We start from the raw sequence: 21,617 nt of genomic DNA, 5'->3' as shown, positions 1-21,617 counted from the left end.
ATATCCTCAATTATGAATGAATGGGAAGTGATCTACATCACCTCCTGTTCATTTATAGTTGTATTTATAGTAAACATACTCTGTTCTCATGCTATGAATGAACAGGAACACTCATAGAGGATTCCTGTTCATTTATAACAGAGGACACAGAAAAAGAGATAGAGGACTTAAAAGGGATGAAAAGTTTTAACAAATTAAAATAAAAAACATTTTCGGTTTCGCCCTGACAATTTTTTTACTTCGCTTTGGTTTGGTTTTTAAATTTCCATTTCGGTGCACCTCTAGTTTTATATGGATCTATTCAGATCACAGAACAATCTGTAGGCAGGTTATGCAACAGTGTAATTTAAAAAAAAAAGTTAAACAGTTACATTCATAGTCATTGTAACTCGTTTTGCTAGCAAAAACAGAAGCAGGAACTGCTGTGACAGACTCCTGATGGTAGTCTGTGAGTAGTTAAAATGACACTAAACTAAGGAGTTAAACCTTAAAAATGCATCATTTGGCGGTAGATCCTCAAATCATCTGTGTATTGGCGATGACACTATCCTTCCTTCTGGAGGGTGGCTACCTTTGTTCCCTAGGGCCCCTGTGTGTGTTGTAAAGTAGCCACCGCTCCAAGCTCACTCCCCTGATAGACTACAATTTCTTGTTTAGTTTACTAATTAGTATAGGGATTGTAGTTCATCGCAGGAGCAAGCTTGGAGTGGTGGCTACCCTCCAGAAGGAAGGACAGTGTCAGCACCAATTCAGAGATGATTTGAGGATCTACAACCAAGTGATACAAAAATAAGCTACAGTTTTTAAAATATTTCAGTTTTAGTTTAGTTTAGGAGTTTAGTGTAATTTTACCTAAGTCCCCATTCACACCTGCTGTGCATGTGAACTTGTGCCAAAGCATGCAAATTGGTGTGCGTTCGTGCACCGCAGTAAAAACACATAGCATGATTGCAATGCCATTGTTTGTTAATGGCACCCCAAATGCAGCCGGTATAATGCGCGTCCTAGCCCAGGCGTTGAAGGATGCCTAATGCGTCAAGAAGCCAACCCAAAGCTTCTTTTCAGCGTTTTCAGCCTTGGGCAACCCTTTGAAATGATGGGCTTGCGCTCTGCAAAACGTGCACAAAGTGTGCACAATTGTAACGTGGTTACACATTCCAGAAGTGGGAATGGGGGCTAAGGGTTGAATTACACCAGCAAGCTGTACTACATAGTGCAAGGTGGTTGTACCAGTTGCATTACACTTCCCACTATGGAGATACAAGAGGAAGTGAAGGAAATCTCTCCAAAGTGAGGCAAATTCCCCCATTTGAAGATTTACCCTCACCTACTGTTTGGGTGGGGACTGTAAAAGTTTTGAGAGTGACAATAGTCAGATAGAGAGGGTAATCTCTCCAGTGAGGTTCTACCCTGTTTCCCCCGAAAATAAGACCTACCCCGAAAGTAAGACCTAGCACTATTTTTCAAGATTCCTGTAATATAAGACCGACCCCGAAAATAAGACCTAGTTTGGTGGTAGCATGTGAGGGGGAACTTGAAGAGCAGGAGAGATGGGATCAGCCTGCAGGGACATACTGTATTAAGGGGATGACAGGGGACTCCTTTCGGCCAGATCAGTGACAGGGAGCACTCCAGTACCATACTTCACAACTGCTGTCCCCTTGAAGGCACTGCTTAATGTAATGGTACTGTACAGTACTGTAATGTGTACCGGTAAATGGTACCATACTTTACATCGCTGTCCACTGTCTGATTTCCCCACTGCTGCACCGCTGGTACCACTGTCCCTGATGGCAAAGCATGCCAGCGCTGTAGAAAGCAAGGCTGCGGCAGTGGAGGGAGCAGAGCCGCATTAGCAGATACTTCCTCTATAGCGCCAGCTACTGTGACAGGCGGAATGATACCAGATAAATTTTGATTGTTGTAAATGAATAGCTTTAGATTGTTGTACATTTTGTTGCACAGTAAAAAAAAAAAAAAATGAGACATCCCCTGAAAATAAGAGCTAGTGTGTTTTTTGGGGGCAAAAAAAAATATAAGACAGTGTCTTATTTTCGGGGAAACACGGTAAGTCTTCCCTATTCTATCCAAAACTAAAAGGTAAATGGTGACAGTGGGTCATGGTTGAAACCCATCAGATTGGATTGTCTTCTGTGTTTCTATTAGAGATTTGCCCATTTCATGTGAGAAAACAAAACATGCTTGAAAACCACATAGAAATTTAAAGTTGAATTCCAACACGTTGGAAACATACTAAGCTTGTAAAATTGTAATAATATGTCTTATTGACAGTATATATGGCCATTGAAATTTAGTTATTTCAAAAAGTATGAAATTATATTTACATTTCATTAAAAAATCAAAGTTGTATGCCTTATCATAGTAATGCATATGGTTTTTTTTTCAGGGGTATAACCAGATCATTACATACAGCAGACCAGTTTATTTTTGTATTTTGTGTAGTGTTATTTTGCTGCTAAATGCTGGTTCTGAAGTAAAAGGATTACATTCACACACACTGTATGGATTCCATTTTTTGTCTCCAGAATGTTTCCAGATTGTCAGAGATCAAATTATTGGTGAGTAAGTTTTAATGGCTATATCAATATAGACTTATCAATATGACCTGCTTTGTTCAAAGGAACAAATAGGGCATAATTTAGTAAATCATATTATTATGTTTTGCATAAAAGTACCTAGGCCAACTGACCTAGGTTAGGCCGTTAAGGGATCCCCTAAAATCCCTTACCAGCCCCTTGATCCGAGCAGCAGCCTGGCAGAAAAGGAAAGGGGGGGGGGGGGGGGGGGACGAGCGTGCAGCCCCCCCCTTCCTGCACCATAGCAGGCCACATGCCCTCAACATGGGGAAAGCACCTTGTCCCCATGTTGATGAGGACAAGGACCTCTTCCCCACAACCCTGGCCCAAATGCATCCGAATGTCCGAATTTGCCGATATTAATACCAATTTCAATTTGGAACAAAACAAATCGCACATGTCTATAACACACGCTAATTTATATTTAAAGCAAAACTTTGGGGAAAAAATATAATTTACACACTGCACTGGGTGTGCAAATTATCACTAAAAGCTGTATGTTATGTGAAGAGGGTTGCTGCAAAGTATAAAAATCTAACCTTTCCAAATCCTACACATAACGCTGATCTTCTATGGGAAATGATAAATGCAACTCGAGCAATAAAGGTCTCTAGTCACATCCCTGCCCATTAACAAATTGCCCTGTATTTTTCTAACATAATATATGTTAGAAAATGGAGGAGAAGAGATGATGTCAGATCCCCGCCCCCTCCTCGCCCCGCAGAACGCCTTGTATTCTGTGAGAAAAGTGCAAGGCATTTTGGTAACGCCAATAAGCTATTCAGGCCTTACGCAATGAGCTGCAAAAACATATCAAATATTTTTGTTCTTTTTTTTCTCCACAATTAAAAAGATAGTTCTCCAACATGCAATGGACATTTGAAGCAAATACACCAGGTGCATTCTCACCAAACTCTTCATCTTTGTCAGGCAAGGGAGTAATGTCTACTCTGGCAATCATAAAAAATGTTCATGATCTTTGACATGCTTGGCCTCCATGCAATCACCATGCACCATAAATTGGATAGAAGACCTGTACATTTGACATCCACATCAATCCTCTTTAGACTGTCAGCGCTATCAAAGCTTAGGTTTCTGCTCTTTCAATCTTGTTTAAGAGACCATTGACCTCTCACGCCTTTAATAAAACCTAATCTGTGTCACAGATCAGCTGTAAGGCAGATCTTCTGCTACTTGTGCTTCTCTTTGCATATGGTTCTCTCTCCCTTCTTTCTACAGCATGTTTTCTTACAGGACTGGAAGGTGTAGGTGTTGCTGGAACTCACCAGCTGGTTTGTATACCACCTGCAGGATAAGTCCCTGCCCAGTCTGTCAATTAAAGTGGACCTTTACCCATATCTTTAAAATAACAATGTCTTTGTTAAATATACTGTTGAGAGCATTGTGTTGTACCTATTTAATAAGTGCTGATCTTGACAGAAATCTTGTGAGCTGATAACTTCCTGTTCTCTCTGTTATCAGTTAGCATTGTTCACAGTTTTCTCTGGCATTGTTACCAGCTCTCTCTGTAAACTATACAACACCCCTATGCTATAGAGAAGAGTAGAGGGGGAATTGATCTGTAGAAACTACTCTTCACTAGATGCAGCGAGGTTGATTTACTAAAGGCAAACATGCTGTTCACTTTGCAAGGAAATGTATACTTTGCAATGGCATTTTCCCTTAGCTTAGTAAATATAGTCATCTGCATGTGATTGGGTATTTTTGCATGATGAATTTTTACAATATTACCTAAACTAAGGAAACATTCCCTTGCAAAGTGAGCAGCCAAATTGCCTTTAGTAAATTAACCCAAGTAAGTTAGCATTGGCAGCTTAGGAAAGAATGTGTCTTTGTGGCAGGATCACCGAGGTAAAATACAGGAAAAAAACTTGAAAAGAAGAAAGTGAATGCAGCTGCCACATCTAAGGACCAGTGCTGAACTATATTATATTTTGTTATTGGGTCTGTTTTTGGGAACCCGCACTGCAGGGGTTAACTGCTTGTTGACCTGCTTCTACTTGTGGTTCTCGTAGCATGTGGTCTCTCCTTTCTTTCTACAGCATGTTTTCTTCCAGGACTGGGAGGTTTAGGTGTTGCTGGAACTCACCTGCTGGTTTATAAGTCCCTGCCCAGTCTGTCAATTAAAGCAGACTTTTACCCATATCTTTAAAATATCTTTAAAATAACAACAAACACACCTTTAGAAATGTTTAGTAATGGCAATCTACACATACATACGTCTAGATAATTGCAGACGTTGTATTCTTTGCATACCTTTTTATCTTTTCTTTCCCAGTCTTCTGACAGTGGCTGACAGTTAACCAAGGGCAGATGACTAGCTCTCCATTTACTTCCTGGAACTCTGTCACATGTGACTAGGACATGTGACCATGCACAACATCTCAGGGGAGAAAAATGCCTTTCCCTGAGATCTCATGAGATGACAGATGAGATTTCCCAGCAATGCTCTGCTGATGTAATCTTCCCAAGATGCAACGCTTTGGCACATTACATCATTTGTGCCAGAACTGGACCAGGAAGTAGATGAACTCTATTTGTAAGTAAATGAAAAACATGTTTGTTTAACTAATGAATGTAAGATGATTTCATATCACCGTGCAGAGCTGCATGCTGATGTGATTTTTAGTAAAAGGGGGTAAAGGTCCACTTTAAGCTAACTATTTAGGTTTGTTTGACCAACACCTTTTGTCTGAGCATTAGGTTTATTTCCTAGCCCCGGTCTATGTTTTTATTCTGCATTCCTGTTTCTCCACTTAACAAAATCAGCTTGTATCTGACTACACTAGCTGGCCACCCTGAAGTTTTTTCTGTCCTGTTTTTAATATTGGCTGTCGACTGTTTACCATGCTCTCGTTCTATTCCTTTTCATCTGCCACCTGCACAGAGAGCAGAAATGTCACAAAGTTCTTGAATCTGTGTTTGCCATGTCCCTGACATCCTTTGCTCAGCCCATGATTCATGTCACCAGCTGCTCCCGGTGCAGCTTTCCATGGCTACACTACTGGGAAATAAGTGGAGCAAGAATGAGCTGCTTACTGAAATGCGGGAGAGGGCAGTGTCAGATAGTTGCTTTACACAAGCAAGGAAGGATATAACATTAGTGAGGCGTGAACAAAGTGGTTTAGGGTGAGTAGGGAGTAGAGTGAGAGAATATGTTGAGAACCACTGGCTTCAGGAGGGAGGCATGAAAAAAATTGCATATGCAAAGATGAGAAGGAAGCTGGCTGATATTTCCACAGTTCAGACGTATTAAAACTGAATAAAAAAGTCAAGTGTTGTAGTCAAAACTACAAAAAAAGTCTTTTTTTTCAAGTTGTAATAAATTACAACACAAATAAAAAACATGTAACATGCATTTTGATGCATTGCTATTAACGTCGATGGGCCTCCCAACGCATGTGTCATGGACATGTCATATTTTTCAAAACACACTACACAGAAGCGCAAAAATGGGAACAGACACTGTTTTTACTATGGCGAAGTTGGACACGTGTTTTAGTGCATTGCAATCTGTACATTAATATGCAACAATGTCAATGGGCCTTTAGCATTGATGCGTTCATAGTTCCTTTAGTACAACAAAACTGCTTCTTACTACTAATTTAGGGCTTGTTCACACCAAATGCGTTCCAGATTCAGAGCAGTTACAGAACGCATCAAAAACGCGTCCAATGTATTACAATGGTATTTTGGGCTCTAGTTCACACGGCAGCATTCAGTTCCAGAGCATGCTCTGGAACGCATGCAAACACATCAAAATGCATGCAAACGCCCTTGAACGCACTGAAAGCCCATTTTAGGCTAAAACATTTTTTGAAAAACAAAAACGGCCTGGGACGCGGCAAAAAACACGGCAAAAACACGGCAAACACACTGCACTGCGTGTGCAGAAACTCATGCAGATCTGGTCTGCATTTGGTGTGAACAAGCCCTTACACATAAGGTGTGCTGCCTAATTTTAGAAACTAACTTGTATCAGTAGTGTTTAAATCTATATCTGCGTAAGATGAATAGCATCTAATTATATAAAACTGTCAACTACCTGCAACTTCCAGAAGTGTTGAATGCTGAAGAGACTTGCTAAAGCTGCAGTGATGGAATATATGAGAGGTAAGAGACCAGAGAGGTAATTATACTGTGTCTTCTACTGCAAGAAACCAGCGGTTTGATATCTGTAGAAACCTGGCAGGGTCTCTTTAAATTTTTACAGTTTTCAGAAGAATTTTAAGGGGATGTAAATAAAAATCTGCACTTTTTGTTTTTTTAGTGCTTGTGAGCTTGTTTCCTCTTATTTCTCTCCTGGGACTCTTTCCTCAAGTTAATACATTTTGTGTATATTTTCTGGAGCAAGTAGATGTCCTTGTGTTTGGTGGCTCTGGTAAGTTTTCTGTAATGTTGTTCTGAGCTCTTTTGAAAATAACATAGTAGAGTAGAAATACTGCAAATTGTAATCTTATTTACTTGAAACATACAATCGCAGGCATACCTTCCAATTTTTTTAGTCATGAGCCTTAAAGGAGAACTATGAGGTGAGTGATTTTCACTCAGCCTCATAGTTCTAGCCGACCTGTGACAATGAGACTGTCGCAGGTCGGCTCAGTAGATCGGGAGATGAGCGAACACATACCGGCGCTCGCTCACTTCTCGATCCTGTCACTGCTGTAGCTGGCGGTATACTGAGCGTGAAGGGAGGACGCTAGTTTGTGTCCTCCCGTTACCCTTAGGAGAACTATGGGGAAAAGCCCTAACCCCATAGTTCTCCTTTAACCAACAGGTCCAGACATCACAATTCTGCACATTGAAGTGTAAGTCCTTCTGGTGTTCATCAAAGTGTGTCATATCTCCCTCTGCAACAACATTACAAAATATATGCGGAGAGTATACAGAGCAGGTTATAGCTTAATTTTAGGGACTCACCTGTTGTGTGTTCATCTAGTCAGTTTGTCTGCATCACAGTTGGCTGTCTGGGGTGAGGTAAACAATTAAGCAGTTGGCTTTGAGTATGTCTTTTTTGGCTCATTCTTTTACTGGCTCTGGTTTCCTTTGATGTGCTTCCTGGTTCTGCACACGCTCTTCCAAATCTTACAGTTTGCACAAGCCTATAAAGAGAACCTAATGTCCCAAAGGAAACAAAGCATAGTCTCATTTGGGCCCACACAACATTAAATAGTACTTCAACTTCAACCATCCAGTGGACACTTTATACAACTTAGTAGCTTGGTGGTCCTACCCGAAAAAGGATTTTTGATACTAACATTGATTTATAATGTGAACATCCTATTAGGCTATTTATTAGCTTATAAGAAGCAGATTTATTCTGTTGGTTTGAACTTTATTGATGACAATAAGAAGGTGTTTTTATGTTTGGTGAACAATGTTCGCTTTTCTAAAATCGGCCCAAACATGTCATGTGTTGTTCAATTGTTAATGTTCCTGGAATTCCCTGTTTTCTTTTGTCCCTAAGATGGTAGAAGGCTTCAGAGGATAAGAGTTTGTGCCCTTGACAGTAATTTCCCATGTGCCTGCCACTTTATCGGGTGCTAAAAACTTTCTTTCTTACACAAAATTAATTTCCACTGTCTTATCTTTGCTAATGCTTTGTGGGAAACTCCTTTCATTGTGCAGGTTATTATTGTATTGTACCATATACTGTACTTGCATTCCTAGCATTCCTATAATTTTTATATCCACCACAGAATATATTATATCATGGCACACAGAATGCATTCTTCAGCTTGAGAGCAATTCTGGGTGTAACATATCGCAGGCATTGTTGGATAGGGTGCTTTATTTCTAAGAGAGCCACTCTGAGCCACTGTCTTTAGGAGAGTCATGTTGTTTACAGCATCAGTAAAGTCTTGAAACATTGCCATTATACGTATTGGAGAATGGTGGGTTAGAGTCACATTCCTTGTGCAACTTCTCCAATACCCTGCTCTTCCTCTCTGCTTCTTAGTAGCCTATCTGATTACGCAAATAAAGGAAGCAGATGTCTTAAAGCAAATATTGTCATTTAGTGCACACTTCAAGTTGTAGATTTGCAAGCCTAACAAAGTGGTTCCAAAGTATGCATATAAGAAAAGTTCACTTCTGTATATTTTCCTGATCAGGCTGAGGATAGACACGAGAAGCTGAATTGCCCATACATCAGAATGCAGGTATCCAGCACAAGGTTTTAAAAAGTGAAAACTCTTTTCTGTCATTTTTTTTAATGACAAATGGGTCACAGTAACCAGTTAGATTCCAAATCTCATAAAATGTTTGAAGTTTATTAAAGCATTGGAATGAATGCTTTGAGCTTCATTTTTCTTGTGAGTCTGTTTGATTCAAACCCAGTTCAGCTGTGTTCGCCCATACCCACTCAAAACTGTGACATGCCCCTCTCCCAACCCAGAGACCGCAGTTGCGGTGGGGGAATTTCCCACCCCTTTGTAACGTGTAGCTGCGCCTGCTGCAACTGATTGGACTGGGAGAGAGGTGTGTCAGACACGGCTTTGAATGGGCTTGCGTGAACTGAGTTCACACCAAGGCCCAGCTCATCACTAAAAAGCAATTACAACCCTTCTTTCGCATACTTTTAAACATAAGGTCCTTTTTTTCAATTGCACAGAAAAGTACCTTGTTTGTTACATACAGTAAGGCCTGGTTCACACCTGGGCGTTTTACAGCGCGTAGAGACGCGCTGTAAAACGCTCAGCATGTGAAAAACAATAATTGTCTATGGGCATGGTTCCCACGCTGAAAAACGCCCTACGCCCAAAGAAGTACAGGAGCTTCTTTGGGGCGTATTTTCCACTCGTATCCATTAGGATACAGCCGGATAACCCTCGTAAACGCGTGTTTGTCGCACGTTTCTTTTACCGCAAATCGCTGTAAAAACGCGCGGCAAACGCGCATATTCCGTACGCCCAGGTGTGAACCCAGCCTAATTGACTGCTATTTGCAACTATGCACAGTAATTAAAATGAATTGAAGTTGAAATGGATGGGTATTTTTTATCATAAAAACCTATTCTTTTTATTATTTATTTAAATTTTTACTTCCATTTCTTATTGCAGCAAAAGCTGGATTTCTGTCTGCAGTCTACAGTTTATTACAGAGCATTCTTATTGTTGCTCTTTTATTCATTGTTTGCCACCAATCCATAATGGTAAGATTACACCTTTAAAATCACCTTAAATAATGCTGTAATTGAACAAAGTGATCTATATTCAGCTAAAATATGCATTTGGCTTTAAAGTGACACTAAACCCAGGAATTACATCTTAGAAATGCATTCAATTACCTTAACTATTAACAAAAATGTATCAATGTGTGTATCACTCGGCTGTAGCTCCTCAAATCATCTCTGAATTGGTGCTGACACTGTCCTTCCTTCTGGAGGGTGGCTACTTTTGTTCCCCATGGTCTCTGTGTATGTTGTAAAGTAGTCACCGCTCCAAGCTCGCTCCTATGATGGACTACAATCTCACATTTAGTTTACTAATTTGTACTGAGATTGTAGTCCATCACAGGACTGAGCTTGGAGCGGTGGCTACTTTAGAACACACACAGGGACCATGGGAAACAAAAGTAGCCACCCTCCAGAAGGAAGGACAGTGTCAGCACCAATTCAGAGATGATTTGAGGAGCTACAGCCGAGTGATACACAAATAAGATAAATTTTTGTCCATAGTTAAGGTGCTTGAATGTATTTTTAAGATTTAACTCCCGATTTTGGTGTCACTTGCTCCATGCTCCAAGTAACTGATCAGGACGCAGCTCCCTGAAATCTGAACTTTCAGCGATAGAGAACTTAAAACAGGATGTTGGTTTGAATTTTCATAATATAAAGTTGAAGGAATAGTTTTATTAGATTTAATGTTTATATTAGATTTGAATGTATCACTTAACACTCAACTATATTTCTTTGTAATTATTTATTAGGAGCCCTGGGACATTAGACACATACCACCTCTCTTTTCTATTTTTTGTGGTCTTTTGATTTCGCTTTCTTATCACTTAAGCCGACAAACTAGTGATCCATCTATTCTAATGTAAGTAACACTTCTAATATTATATATCATGGTGTAATGTTTACAATTTGCAATGAGATAAAAAGGGGGTAGGAAGGGGACCTTTTATTAAATTTGATTGAATGAAAGTGAAACTGCAATAGAGAAAGGTCAGGTCCCCTCCCAGCTTCACACGGATGTGTTGTGTATCAGAGCTGTGTAAATCTCAGAACCAGATGGACAAAAATGCAAATCCTTTGGCAGGTAAAACAGCTCTTGTAAATGTATTTTATCTCTAGCTGTAATACTGTAATACTGCTTTTTATCTTATATATGCTGCAGTTCCAGCAAACACAATCCAATACCTCGATCTCCCACATATTAGGGCCATCCTATTGCTTCATGAAATAAGCTTGACATCCAACAGAGGGTTTTGGTGAATTATATGTCATTACAATTTAACTGATGCTGCAGTCATATGATAAGATTATTTTTACACATTTCTTTTTTATAGCTCCCTGGTTAAATGTAAACTATTTCGCAGACTGTTTTGTGAAAATGTGAAAATTATTCCAACACAGCAAGAAGATCCTTTACCACAAAAGATGAAGAGATTAGTGGTAAATATTCTGAACAGTACTTAGTGTGTTAATGCTAAACGTTACCATTTCCTGGTTCTAAGTGGACACAGGAAGATGATTTGAGCTAAAGTCTGTCTTTAGACCAAGTGTAGATGTCTTTACACAGGGGGAGTTAAATCTCTCCAAGTTCTAGAGTCATATTTGACTCTTAAAGGAGAACTATGGGGTTAAGTCTTTTCCCCATAGTTCTCCTTAGGGTAACGGGAGGACACAAACTAGCGTCCTCCCGTCACGCTAGGCTCAGTATACCGCAGCTCATTGTCACAGGTCGGCTAGAACTATGAGGTGAGTGAAAAGCACTCACCTCTTTGTTCTCCTTTTAAATATGCATTCAAGTACCTTAACTATTACAAAAATGTATCTTATTTGTGTATCACTCGGCTGTAGATCCTCAAATCATCTCTGAATTCATGCTGACACTCTCCTTCCTTCTGGTGGGTGGATACTTTTGTTCTCCATGATCTTTGCGTGTGTTGTAAAGCAGTCACCGCTCCAGGCTCACTCCTGTGATGGATACACTCTCAAGAAAAATTAGTTAACTAAACTTTAGATTGTAGTCCATCACAGGAGTGAGCTTGGAGTGGTGGCTACTTACTTTACAACATACACAGGGACCATGGGGAACAAATGTAGCCACCCTCCAGAAGGAAGGACAGTGTCAGCACCAATTCAGAGATGATTTGAGGATCTACAGCCGAGTGATACACAGATAAGATAAATTTTTGTTAATAGTTTGGGAACTCAAATGCATTTTTAAGATTTAACTCCTGAGTTTAGAGTTACTTTAAATCCAAGCTGACAGACAGAGAAAAAAACGCCATAAATGCTGCATGCAAGGTAATATATTATTACTAGCTGGCATTGTGTTCTTTCTTTCCCAGCCACCAATTGTCTGTTTAGGGAACCGAACCAGGTCCTCTTGTGTGGCCATATTCCTTCATGGCCCTGTTATATATCAGGACATTATTTTTCCATTGTGGGTGAAAGAAAAACATCCTGTGATGCTCTATCAAAATTGTCATATTCTGATGATAGCTAGTAATAATGTACATGTTTATGTTTTATTATAAAGGTCAATCAAGGATTCTGATATTGCATGTATAGTACAAGGGAGGCATAAGAGAGCTGCCCTATCAAGTGCCCCAGCTAAATAATTAACCCAAGTTCTTGTCTAAAATGAATAGATGTGTACATTCAACAGCCAAATGCTACATTAAGACAAATTGCACAGGTGAGGATAATTATGTAATAGCCATACTGAATGGCAGAGAAGTGTGTGTTACAATAACAAAAAATAGTTTCAATTAATTTTAGTCATGGTATAGTCCCATTGTGTATTCCCTAAGCTTTGACTGGTTAATTACCCTGTTTACTCAATGAGAATTACTACGGTTATATTGTAACTGAAATAGGATAAACGAGGCAATTATGATTACACTTATGAGACAGACAAACCAGAAGACCTTGGAAATATGGTTTATTTATTTATTTGTACGTAAATAATCAAGGAGTTGGGTAGGTGTTCCGGTCTATTTAAAAATGTGATTTTGTATGCCATAGAGAAGTTTAACTAAAAAAAAAAAAGTGGTTCAATATGTTTAAATCATAGCGTGTGCTAAATATGCATTTTGTTTCACAGAAAGAAATTCTAATATCCGATCTTATTGTCTGCACAGTTGTTGCTATTTTGACATTTGCAGTCAGTGCCAGCACAGTGTTTTTGTCTCTAAGAGTAAGTAATATACAATATATATTTTGGAAAAAGAAAGAGAATTCTGTAAACTTGAAAAATACATTTTTATTTCAGTTCCTTATGGAAAGGAAATCCCATTTGTGAGCATTTTATTCTTTTCCATTTTTAAATGCATCAGCCCCTACGTTTGACTTTAAAAGAGGACCAGACAAATCCAGAAAGCCTGGTAGCCCTTAAACTGTCATAGCTGCTGATTAAGGTCTTTTCAATTGTCAACTTTGCAAAGATGTATTTTTTCAGTGGTTCCAGAAAATTGCCTGACAACTCACAGTTTGTACATAATGGATTCTTAATACTCTTCTTGTGTCCATCCCTGCTTTAATGCAGACAAATACCCAAATGTTGGCACAAAGCTATTGTAATGGCCTTGCTAGAGTTAAAAAATGTAAACAATAAGGGCAGAAATATTTACTTGCACTGGAGACAATGTTACACAAGACTCTGTCCAGTGCTACACACATGTCCATAAATCTAAAAGTTTGGTCAGCTTCTTGGAATAACAATTTGGTTTTTGAATATATTTTGTCTTCAGGTAATGGTAAATGTCATGTGGAGGTATGGAGGATTAATCTGTAAAGGTTTAAGATATTTATGATAATCATGTCTTAGATTTTTAATATTGAATGGATAAATCTATTTTAATTTATTTTATTTGGAGGACTAAAACATAGAGAAGTAAATGGATGGAATAATGCGATACAAAAGATGTATGATTTTAGCTTTTGGAAATTAGATGAATATCATTTAGAGTGAATTGCTTACTATAAAATATATATTAAACTAGCCAGACAACTAGGGGGTCCCAAAGATGCAGTTGAGCTTTAAAATGTTAGTTTTGAAAAAGATTCAAAATGTCAAAATTGACATTCTAAAATTTTCATTAAAAAATTGATACACGTACCATAAATTCCCACATTTAATTTGATGCAGATAAACAGTAAAATACAGCAGCTTGTGTATCTATTTATTTGATTTTAAAATAATAAATATTATTAACATTTTATAAATATTGAGACCTAGCCTTATCAGAGACAGGTCTGTCCAATCCATGGACAGTAACTTTATTACTGACCATTAATGACAAGGGCATTGCATTTCTGACTAGATCAACAGTTATTTTCTGTACTTGCTAAAAAAGATTCTTAGCCTTAAAATACAGGCGTCCCCAGGCCAGGTGTCACCTGTGGGGGGAGAGGGGGGACCCGCTCGCTCGCTCGCTCCATGACCGAGTGCCTGACTTTTCAGTCACCCACTGCACCACCCTTGTGATGCCACTGCCCCAATGGGGTCACACTCAGAAAAAGAAAGACATAGAGAGTATAACCATTCTCTGTCTAAAATTGGCTTGAATTAGGCTTGGTGTAATTATGTAAATAAACAACTATTTAATTTTCTCTTTACAGCCATTTCTTAGTATTGTGTTACTTGCCTTAACATTGATAGTGGGTGTCTTGGCACACTATGTAATTCCTCAGCTTCGAAAACATCATCCTTGGCTATGGATTTCTCAGCCAGTTCTACAAAACAGAGAATATAAACAGAGGGAAGTTCTTGGTAGGTACAAAATTAATGTTGATAACTTGCTTTTAATTTTTTATAGTCAGGAGTACTTAATTGTAAACCACACTGAATAATCCCAGTAAAATGTAACACCTTTCTCTACACCATATACATGTTTCCAACAGTCAAAAAGAAAATCACAGATTTTCAGAGAAAGTTATAAACTGATCAGACATACAGGTAAAGGGCAACAATATTACTTTATATATAACGATAAACCCCTGTGCTATTACTAATTATTAAAAAAATAAAAACTTCCCTACAACAGCTGCTAGCAGATGAATCATCAAAAATAAAATATTTCACATTAAACCAATTATACTTATGTGGAAAAATATGTTATTATATCTCTTAAATATTATATCACTATGAATACCCAAATTTATGTGATATTGATAGAAAGTCCACAATATGTAGTCCATGTCCTCACTCACACAAATAAATAAAAAAATACTAGTCCACAATTCATGATAAGTAATTGGTGCCACCTTCTTCTTCACAACTCCAATGTTATTGGCTTCAAACATATCCACTTCAAACCCATACATATAGCCTTCTACCCACTGGCGGAACTACAAGGGTTGCATTGGTCACAGGGGGAAGGAAAGAAGAGGGCTCAGCCCCCCGCCTCGGGGCCTGGCCCTGGTAACCGCTGAGGTGCCGAGGGACATGTTAGATGGTCAGGGGAGGGCTATCTGGCGGCCCACTTTCTGCTCATTAGGCTGCGATCTTCTGCTGGCTCAATTTGAGGAGAACATGGATGGTTACCAGGTTACCACCGCTGCCTGCTTCTCCGCCAAGATGATGACTGCCGTTGTCAGACGATAATGTGGCACTGACGGTGACTGTGTGAGGGTGTGTTGTCACGGCTGAGGAGAGCAGGAAGGAAAAGTTGTGAGGTGGTGTTGGTGTGAAGGAAGGTGCCTCCTTGTGTGTGACAAATTCATCTATAGCAGTCCAACACTGCTCAGCTGATATAAGTTATATCAGCTAAGCAGTGTTGGCCTACTATAGATTAACAGTCGCAGCGCTCACATGTGCGACCAGGCCCTGGAATTCCGCCACTTGGGGGGCGGGGGGTTTCCCCCGAAAGGAAGAAGAGAGCTCGGTAACCGCTGAGGTGGGGGGGAGGGCCTTCATGGTTTCTTGCGTCGGGGCCCTGAAATGTTTTAGTTACGCCTCTGCTTCTACCCCTTGTTGGGATAAAACTCACACACAAAAAACTCGCACAAAAAGCCAATGCATATCACATAAATGCTGTTAAATGCCATTCCCTTCCATTCATGAAAGCGATTGTGAATGCAAAACCAGCCCAAAGCAACACGGTCACAACTAAAAAATATTTCAAATGCAAGCTGGCCACCTCCATGCACACAAACCCTAAAATTACTGAAACATTGTTGATTTATCATAAATTCCATAAACCACAGTACTCTGTGTAAACTCAATACATAAATATAGTGCAAATATATACTGTATACTGTGTATCTCTCTCTCTCTCTCTCTCTCTCTCTCTCTTTCTCCCTCTCCCTACCCCTACACTGAGTGGCCAGATTATTATGACCACCCCATCAGTACTTCGTTGGGCCACAAGATAACTCCACGAGATGACCTCCTTGGGCCGCCTCGTTACTCCACGAGACATTGAAAGGTGATGCGAGGAATCTGACACTGCACTGTTGCCCTTCTGTTGTCTTGTACCAGTCTTCCCACTCTCCGTTCTGCCCTAACATTGACCAGTCGCTGACGGCCACAATTCACACGTTCAGACCCAGATTTTCGGCTGACAGTCCAGTCTTTAAACACTTTAACAACAGCTGCTCTTGAACATTTAACAAATTCTTCTGTTTTGCTGATATTCGCTCCATGGCTTGAGCGCCAACAATCATCCCACGTTCAAAGGCTGTTAAATTGCGTTGTTTACCCGTATCTTCAGAAAAAAATCACTTCTACTGTCGTGGTAAACAACCTGCTTCCCTATTTATAATGGTCTGGCCCTCTAGCAACTTCAGCGCGAAATTATAGCTAATTATAGATAATTTGCCTACAAACGTCAGGTGGTCATAATAATCTGGTCACATACACACACATAAAAAAAAAATGTCTGCAAAGAATACAAAAGAATTAAAAAAACAACAAAAAGGTTCAAGTACACCAATCTGCAATCATATAAGGGTTGATTTACTAAAGGCAAATAGGCTGTTGATTTGCAAGGGAATTTTCCCTTTAGCATAATAAATGAGGCAAAGCTCTGCTGACTTCTATCACCCAATCATATGCAATATTAAATCACCCTTGCTCATGATTAGGTATTTTTTCAGACCACACTGAACAGTTAAATTAAAAAAAAGCTGGTCTAAAGAGCACTCTCATACAGATATGAGTATTCCAGCCATCCCTCTAAGTAAAACTATGAAATGCTGCTAGCTCCAACTGAACAAAGTTAATTAACAGATCAATAAGATATGTGCCGCACACATATTATCTTATTTACCAGCCCATATAAATCACTCATTTGTAACTATTTATAGTATATATTTACTTTATTTGCTACAGATGTTATGGTGTTCTTTTTTTTTATATATTTTAGGCGCAGCACAACTGATGTGGTTTGAAAAGGTTTATGTGTGGCTTGTCTGCCTTGAGAAATATGTCTTGTATCCATCAATCATTTTAAGTGCTGCAACTATTGAGGCATTTTCAATCAGCAAATACTCAAGATTTGGAAAAAAGTAAGCTGCAGTATTTCTACAGTAGGAACAATTATCCAAGGTGGCTGTAGGATTGCTAACTGTGTTATACTCTTTACTAGTCTGAAATGAAACACAAAAGGAATATTGAATTGATTGAACTGATTGTGAACAAATCATATACATATGTGAAAGAACATCATAACCTTTGTTTTTTTTTTACATGTCTCTGTTTGCATCTAATGCTTCATGTTAGTTGCACATTTGACATTTAGAGATGAGCAAAAATGTTTGCGTTAATCAGAATTTCCAGTGATACTGGAGAGTTTGTTCCCAGAGGGGGTTTGCTGGGTTATCGTACAATTTTCGTTTGCAATCCCGTTTTCGTCCGATATTAGTAAGGTTGATGGGCAGTGTACAACCGCAAATACTGTACAATCGTATGACTTTTGACTTTCCAGCAGGTTAGAAAACTTCTGTCGAATCGTACAAAGTTTGCAAGGTTGGTGGCGTTTTTGTACGTCAAAAATCGCACGATTAACACTGCTCATACGCAAACGAAAATCCGTGCCATCAATTAACTAAATTCGTCCAGGTGATTTTGCTAACGACCACTAAATCGTACAACTAAAATATTCATCCGATAATTGCAAGGTGTATGGGCACCTTTAGGCAGCAAACCCAATAAGCTCAGTGAACTGGTAAAGTGGTCCAAAAGACCCCTCTAAGCAGGTGGATTATATTATACAAAATGAGTATGTTAAAAAAAAGGTCTTCACTTCAGTGCTATTTATAGTTAGTCAATTTCAGCTTTGCAAGTTTTTTCTAAAGAAAGTCAGCAATAGCAGCCTTTTCATTCCACCCAGTTAAGGTTTCCTTTAAGATAAATAAATGATCATCCGTACACACACTCTCTGTATCCTGAAATCATTGTTTTGATATTATCTGCATGTGAAATTTGCAAAAGTATCCAATGCATACAATTCAATACAAAATGTAAACACCACATTTCAAATCCTTTAGAAATGTTTCCCAATGCATGTTTTGATGCAGATTAGATCACATTAATCATGCTGAGGGCTCTTATGCTGGGCACACACCTTACAACCATCGCAATACTTTGCGATGGTTGCGGCGGGTTTTCAAACATGTTCGTAAGTTAAAAGTCGTGCGATTTTACAGTAGCAGAGGTCGCACGGCTTCCACACACCTTACGATAATCGTACGATCGCGGGAAAAATGTCACCAGCACACCAAATCGATGATTACAGCAAAGTGCCTGATCTGAGCCTGATGAGGGGGACCCTGCGTGGCCCCGAAAGCACTTGCATAATGAGAGACAGCATCCATCAATAAATGAGCACTTTGCTGTAATCATCGATTTGGTGTGCTGGTGACATTTCTCAAATATCTACATGATGCGGCGCCATCTGCAGTCATTTCAAGCACCCGCCATTGTATCCATATGGGAATCCCGGTAAGGAGTGCAGCAAGGATCTTGTTTCCAGTTCCTTAGCCAAGCGCTGAGTAGCTGTTCTCCAGCACTTCAGTTCGCTGCAGCAGCTTCACTAAATGCTTCGGCTGCACAGTGCTAAGAAAAATGGCGGAAGATAATATTTTCGACTGATAAATACCATTTTCCAAGGAATATTTGGTGTGCTCGTTCCACCAAAACTATAAATTGTAGGTTCCCACACTGAATTGTGATTACCCCTAAGGGGGCTCAGGGACCTTTCTCCAGCGCTGTCAGGTGTGCCCACAGTTAAAATGGCTGCTGGTGCTCTGTCCCCACCTCTCCATCACACTCAGCGTGCTCGCAGCACATCGTTTAGCGGCGGTTTGCTAACTAAGCACTGGCAGCTTCAGCTGATTGCTGACTGCTTGTAACTGCTCTGCTTGTAGCTGCCGGTAGTGCGGGAGGAAAGCTCGGTCTCCTTTGACAGCTGACTCCTCCCCCACACCGTCGGCTCTGCCTCCTCCCCCACACTGCTCCCCATCCTGATCTGTCACAGGAGGCCAAGCGGGGTGGTACAGGAGGAGAGCTCGGGGTCCTGTGACACGCCGTTTACAGCGCTCTCCCCCCCGCCCCGCTTAGCCTCCTGACAGTTTCTCTCCTCCCCACTGAGGGGGGGGGGGGTTTTTTTTAGAGGGGACAGAGAGCAGTGCCCAACGAGGAGGAAATATGGTACTTTTGGCATTTTGCCCAAAGCGCCATTTTCGGCCGATATGTTTCGTCGGCCGCAATTTCGGTGCATCACTATTTGTTACTGCTACAGCAGATAATAGCAGATAATAGTTTTGACTTGGGACGACTGCATTTGACAGTTGATGACAAGAAGACAGGGTTTGATGCAAGCCAGTGTAAGTCATTTCATGCTGGATGAGAGTTGATTTTCCAAGAGATGCATCTGCTTGCCCACAACTTGGCTTATGACAGGGTGAGATAATTCTTTAGGTGATTTTGTCAGACACCTGAGCTCAATGGATAAAGGAGGACCAGCCAAAGGTTCTGGGTCCAGTTTTGCTGAGCCTTCTGCAGCTTTCTGCTGAGGTAAGTAACCAATGTCCACCAAAGAGGACCCTCCTCCCACTGACAACCAATGTACAGGGGCCCTTCTTTCACTGACCACCATTATGCGTGCATAATTTGGTTTAAAAAGATACTGTATATTACATGTAGTCTATTGTTTTATTTATTTTTTTGTTTGTACCTGCAGATTGGATTCTTTGTTAATATCCGTTGCTGGATTAAAACTTCTAAGATCTTGTTTCTGCAGTCCTATTCATCAGTATCTGGTTTTTGGATTTACAGTCCTATTTTTTCTCTTTGACTATCACGTTATTTCTGAAAGCTTTTTACTGGATTTTTATTTTATGACCATCTTGTTCTACAAGGTAAACTAATTCATTTCGTGGGTATGTCTGATTTTTAATTAGTTCCGTATATTTATCCTCATTTTTGCACACATATAATTATATAGTTTAGTTTATTTGTATATTTTTAGTTTGGGTGTGATGGAGTTTTAGTTTTCAATAATGAAAGGGAACAGTAAACATTTCTAAACATAGAGTGAGAAGACATTAAAGCTAATGACTGCTAAGCTGTTAAGGCAGACTAAGGGCGGTGTTTTGCAGGAAAGATAAGTAGCCTGCAGGCAGATTTACAGTATGCTGCTGCTAATATATTGCTGCAAAGACTTTCTTTAACTCTCTGCATTTAGCCTTTGAGTGATTTTTCTGTAACAATAGCTTTTATTACATTTTTAAACAAGAATAAACAATAAGATCACCCTTTAGGGGTCGTCAACATAGAAATGGAAGAGACAGCGAACTAGTCCATGAGTCATATCTAACAAAACTTTCAGCTTGTGAGGATCCATAATAATAAGGTTCTCTTGATCCATGCTGCATGCTGAAAGCAAACAATTAACAAAGAAGGTGGTTGGAAAGCAATGAAGGATAGAGGCCTCCCAAAATTATTGCAGGAACCAATTGAGAAAAAATTATGGGGAGCTGATCAAGTAGGGAGGAAAGGGGAGAAATCAAAGGGGAAAGGAAAGAGGGAAGAACTATAACAGCAAGAGTCAGTATAGGAGAAAATCAGAGAGAGAAATCCAGGGCCCCTACTACCCCCAAATCTGACTGAGACGTGTCATAGACAGTGTAGGATGGGGAAATTTATGGATGGAAGGGCACAGGAGATCCAGGGATCCCAAATCTTAAGAAATTTAGCATGGGAATCACGAATTACGCTCGTCATTTTCTCATTAATTAGCAACGTATTTTACGGAGCCACATGTCATGAAAAGGGGCCCTGGGGGTCTTCCCTCTTTCAATGGTCTGTCTCACTGCCAAAAAAAGGTACGTGAGTAAGGTCTGTTGAGAAGTTTAAAGTGAAGGCATTTTTTGGGGGAGAAGGGCTACACGCGGGTCTCTACAAAGTGCGGTGTGAAGTAGCGATTGTATGAGGCCAAACACTCGGGACCAAAATAAGGTCCATTTATGGCACGTCCACAGACATGTAAGACATTTCCCAATTGATCACATCCCCGAAGACATCGGTCACTATACGTCGGGATCGCCTTTGCTAATAACGAAGGAAAACATTACCACCGCATGAGGACTTTGTAAGCAGACTCTAAAATGTAGTTATTAAAAGAGCATTTAGCTATATGAGACCAGATCTCCCTTCAGTCCTCCTCTTTTAGGGTGACAGACAGAGTAGACAAGTCCCTGTTCCAATTATCTATGTCCGACAAACCAGAGGTGGCTGGCGTGGAGTTGAGGAGCAAATACAACATACAAATGAGGCCAGAAGTGCCTGGAGAGTGTAGGCAAATATGTTCAAATGGCAACTT

The 21,617-nt window shown here is 39.9% G+C and overlaps 1 protein-coding gene across 1 annotated transcript in view; it reads left to right on the top strand.

The window, feature by feature from the left end:
* The window catches only part of PCNX2 (pecanex homolog 2 (Drosophila)), a 74,353-nt gene that overhangs the window by 18,409 nt on the left and 34,327 nt on the right, over positions 1-21,617 (top strand). Inside the window, exons 9-17 of the mRNA XM_018572922.1 lie at positions 2,408-2,579; positions 6,889-6,999; positions 9,680-9,771; positions 10,548-10,657; positions 11,130-11,235; positions 12,896-12,988; positions 14,413-14,563; positions 17,160-17,301; positions 19,977-20,154. Of these exons, the coding sequence (XP_018428424.1) occupies positions 2,408-2,579; positions 6,889-6,999; positions 9,680-9,771; positions 10,548-10,657; positions 11,130-11,235; positions 12,896-12,988; positions 14,413-14,563; positions 17,160-17,301; positions 19,977-20,154 (1,155 nt within the window). The remainder of the gene's footprint in view (positions 1-2,407; positions 2,580-6,888; positions 7,000-9,679; positions 9,772-10,547; positions 10,658-11,129; positions 11,236-12,895; positions 12,989-14,412; positions 14,564-17,159; positions 17,302-19,976; positions 20,155-21,617) is intronic.

This window comes from Nanorana parkeri, unplaced genomic scaffold (genome assembly GCF_000935625.1).
Source record: "Nanorana parkeri isolate BGI_ZX_2015 unplaced genomic scaffold, ASM93562v1 scaffold46, whole genome shotgun sequence".
Taxonomy (NCBI): domain Eukaryota; kingdom Metazoa; phylum Chordata; class Amphibia; order Anura; family Dicroglossidae; genus Nanorana; species Nanorana parkeri.
Note: the sequence above shows the minus strand (reverse complement) of the source record. Positions and strands in the feature narration are given on the sequence as shown.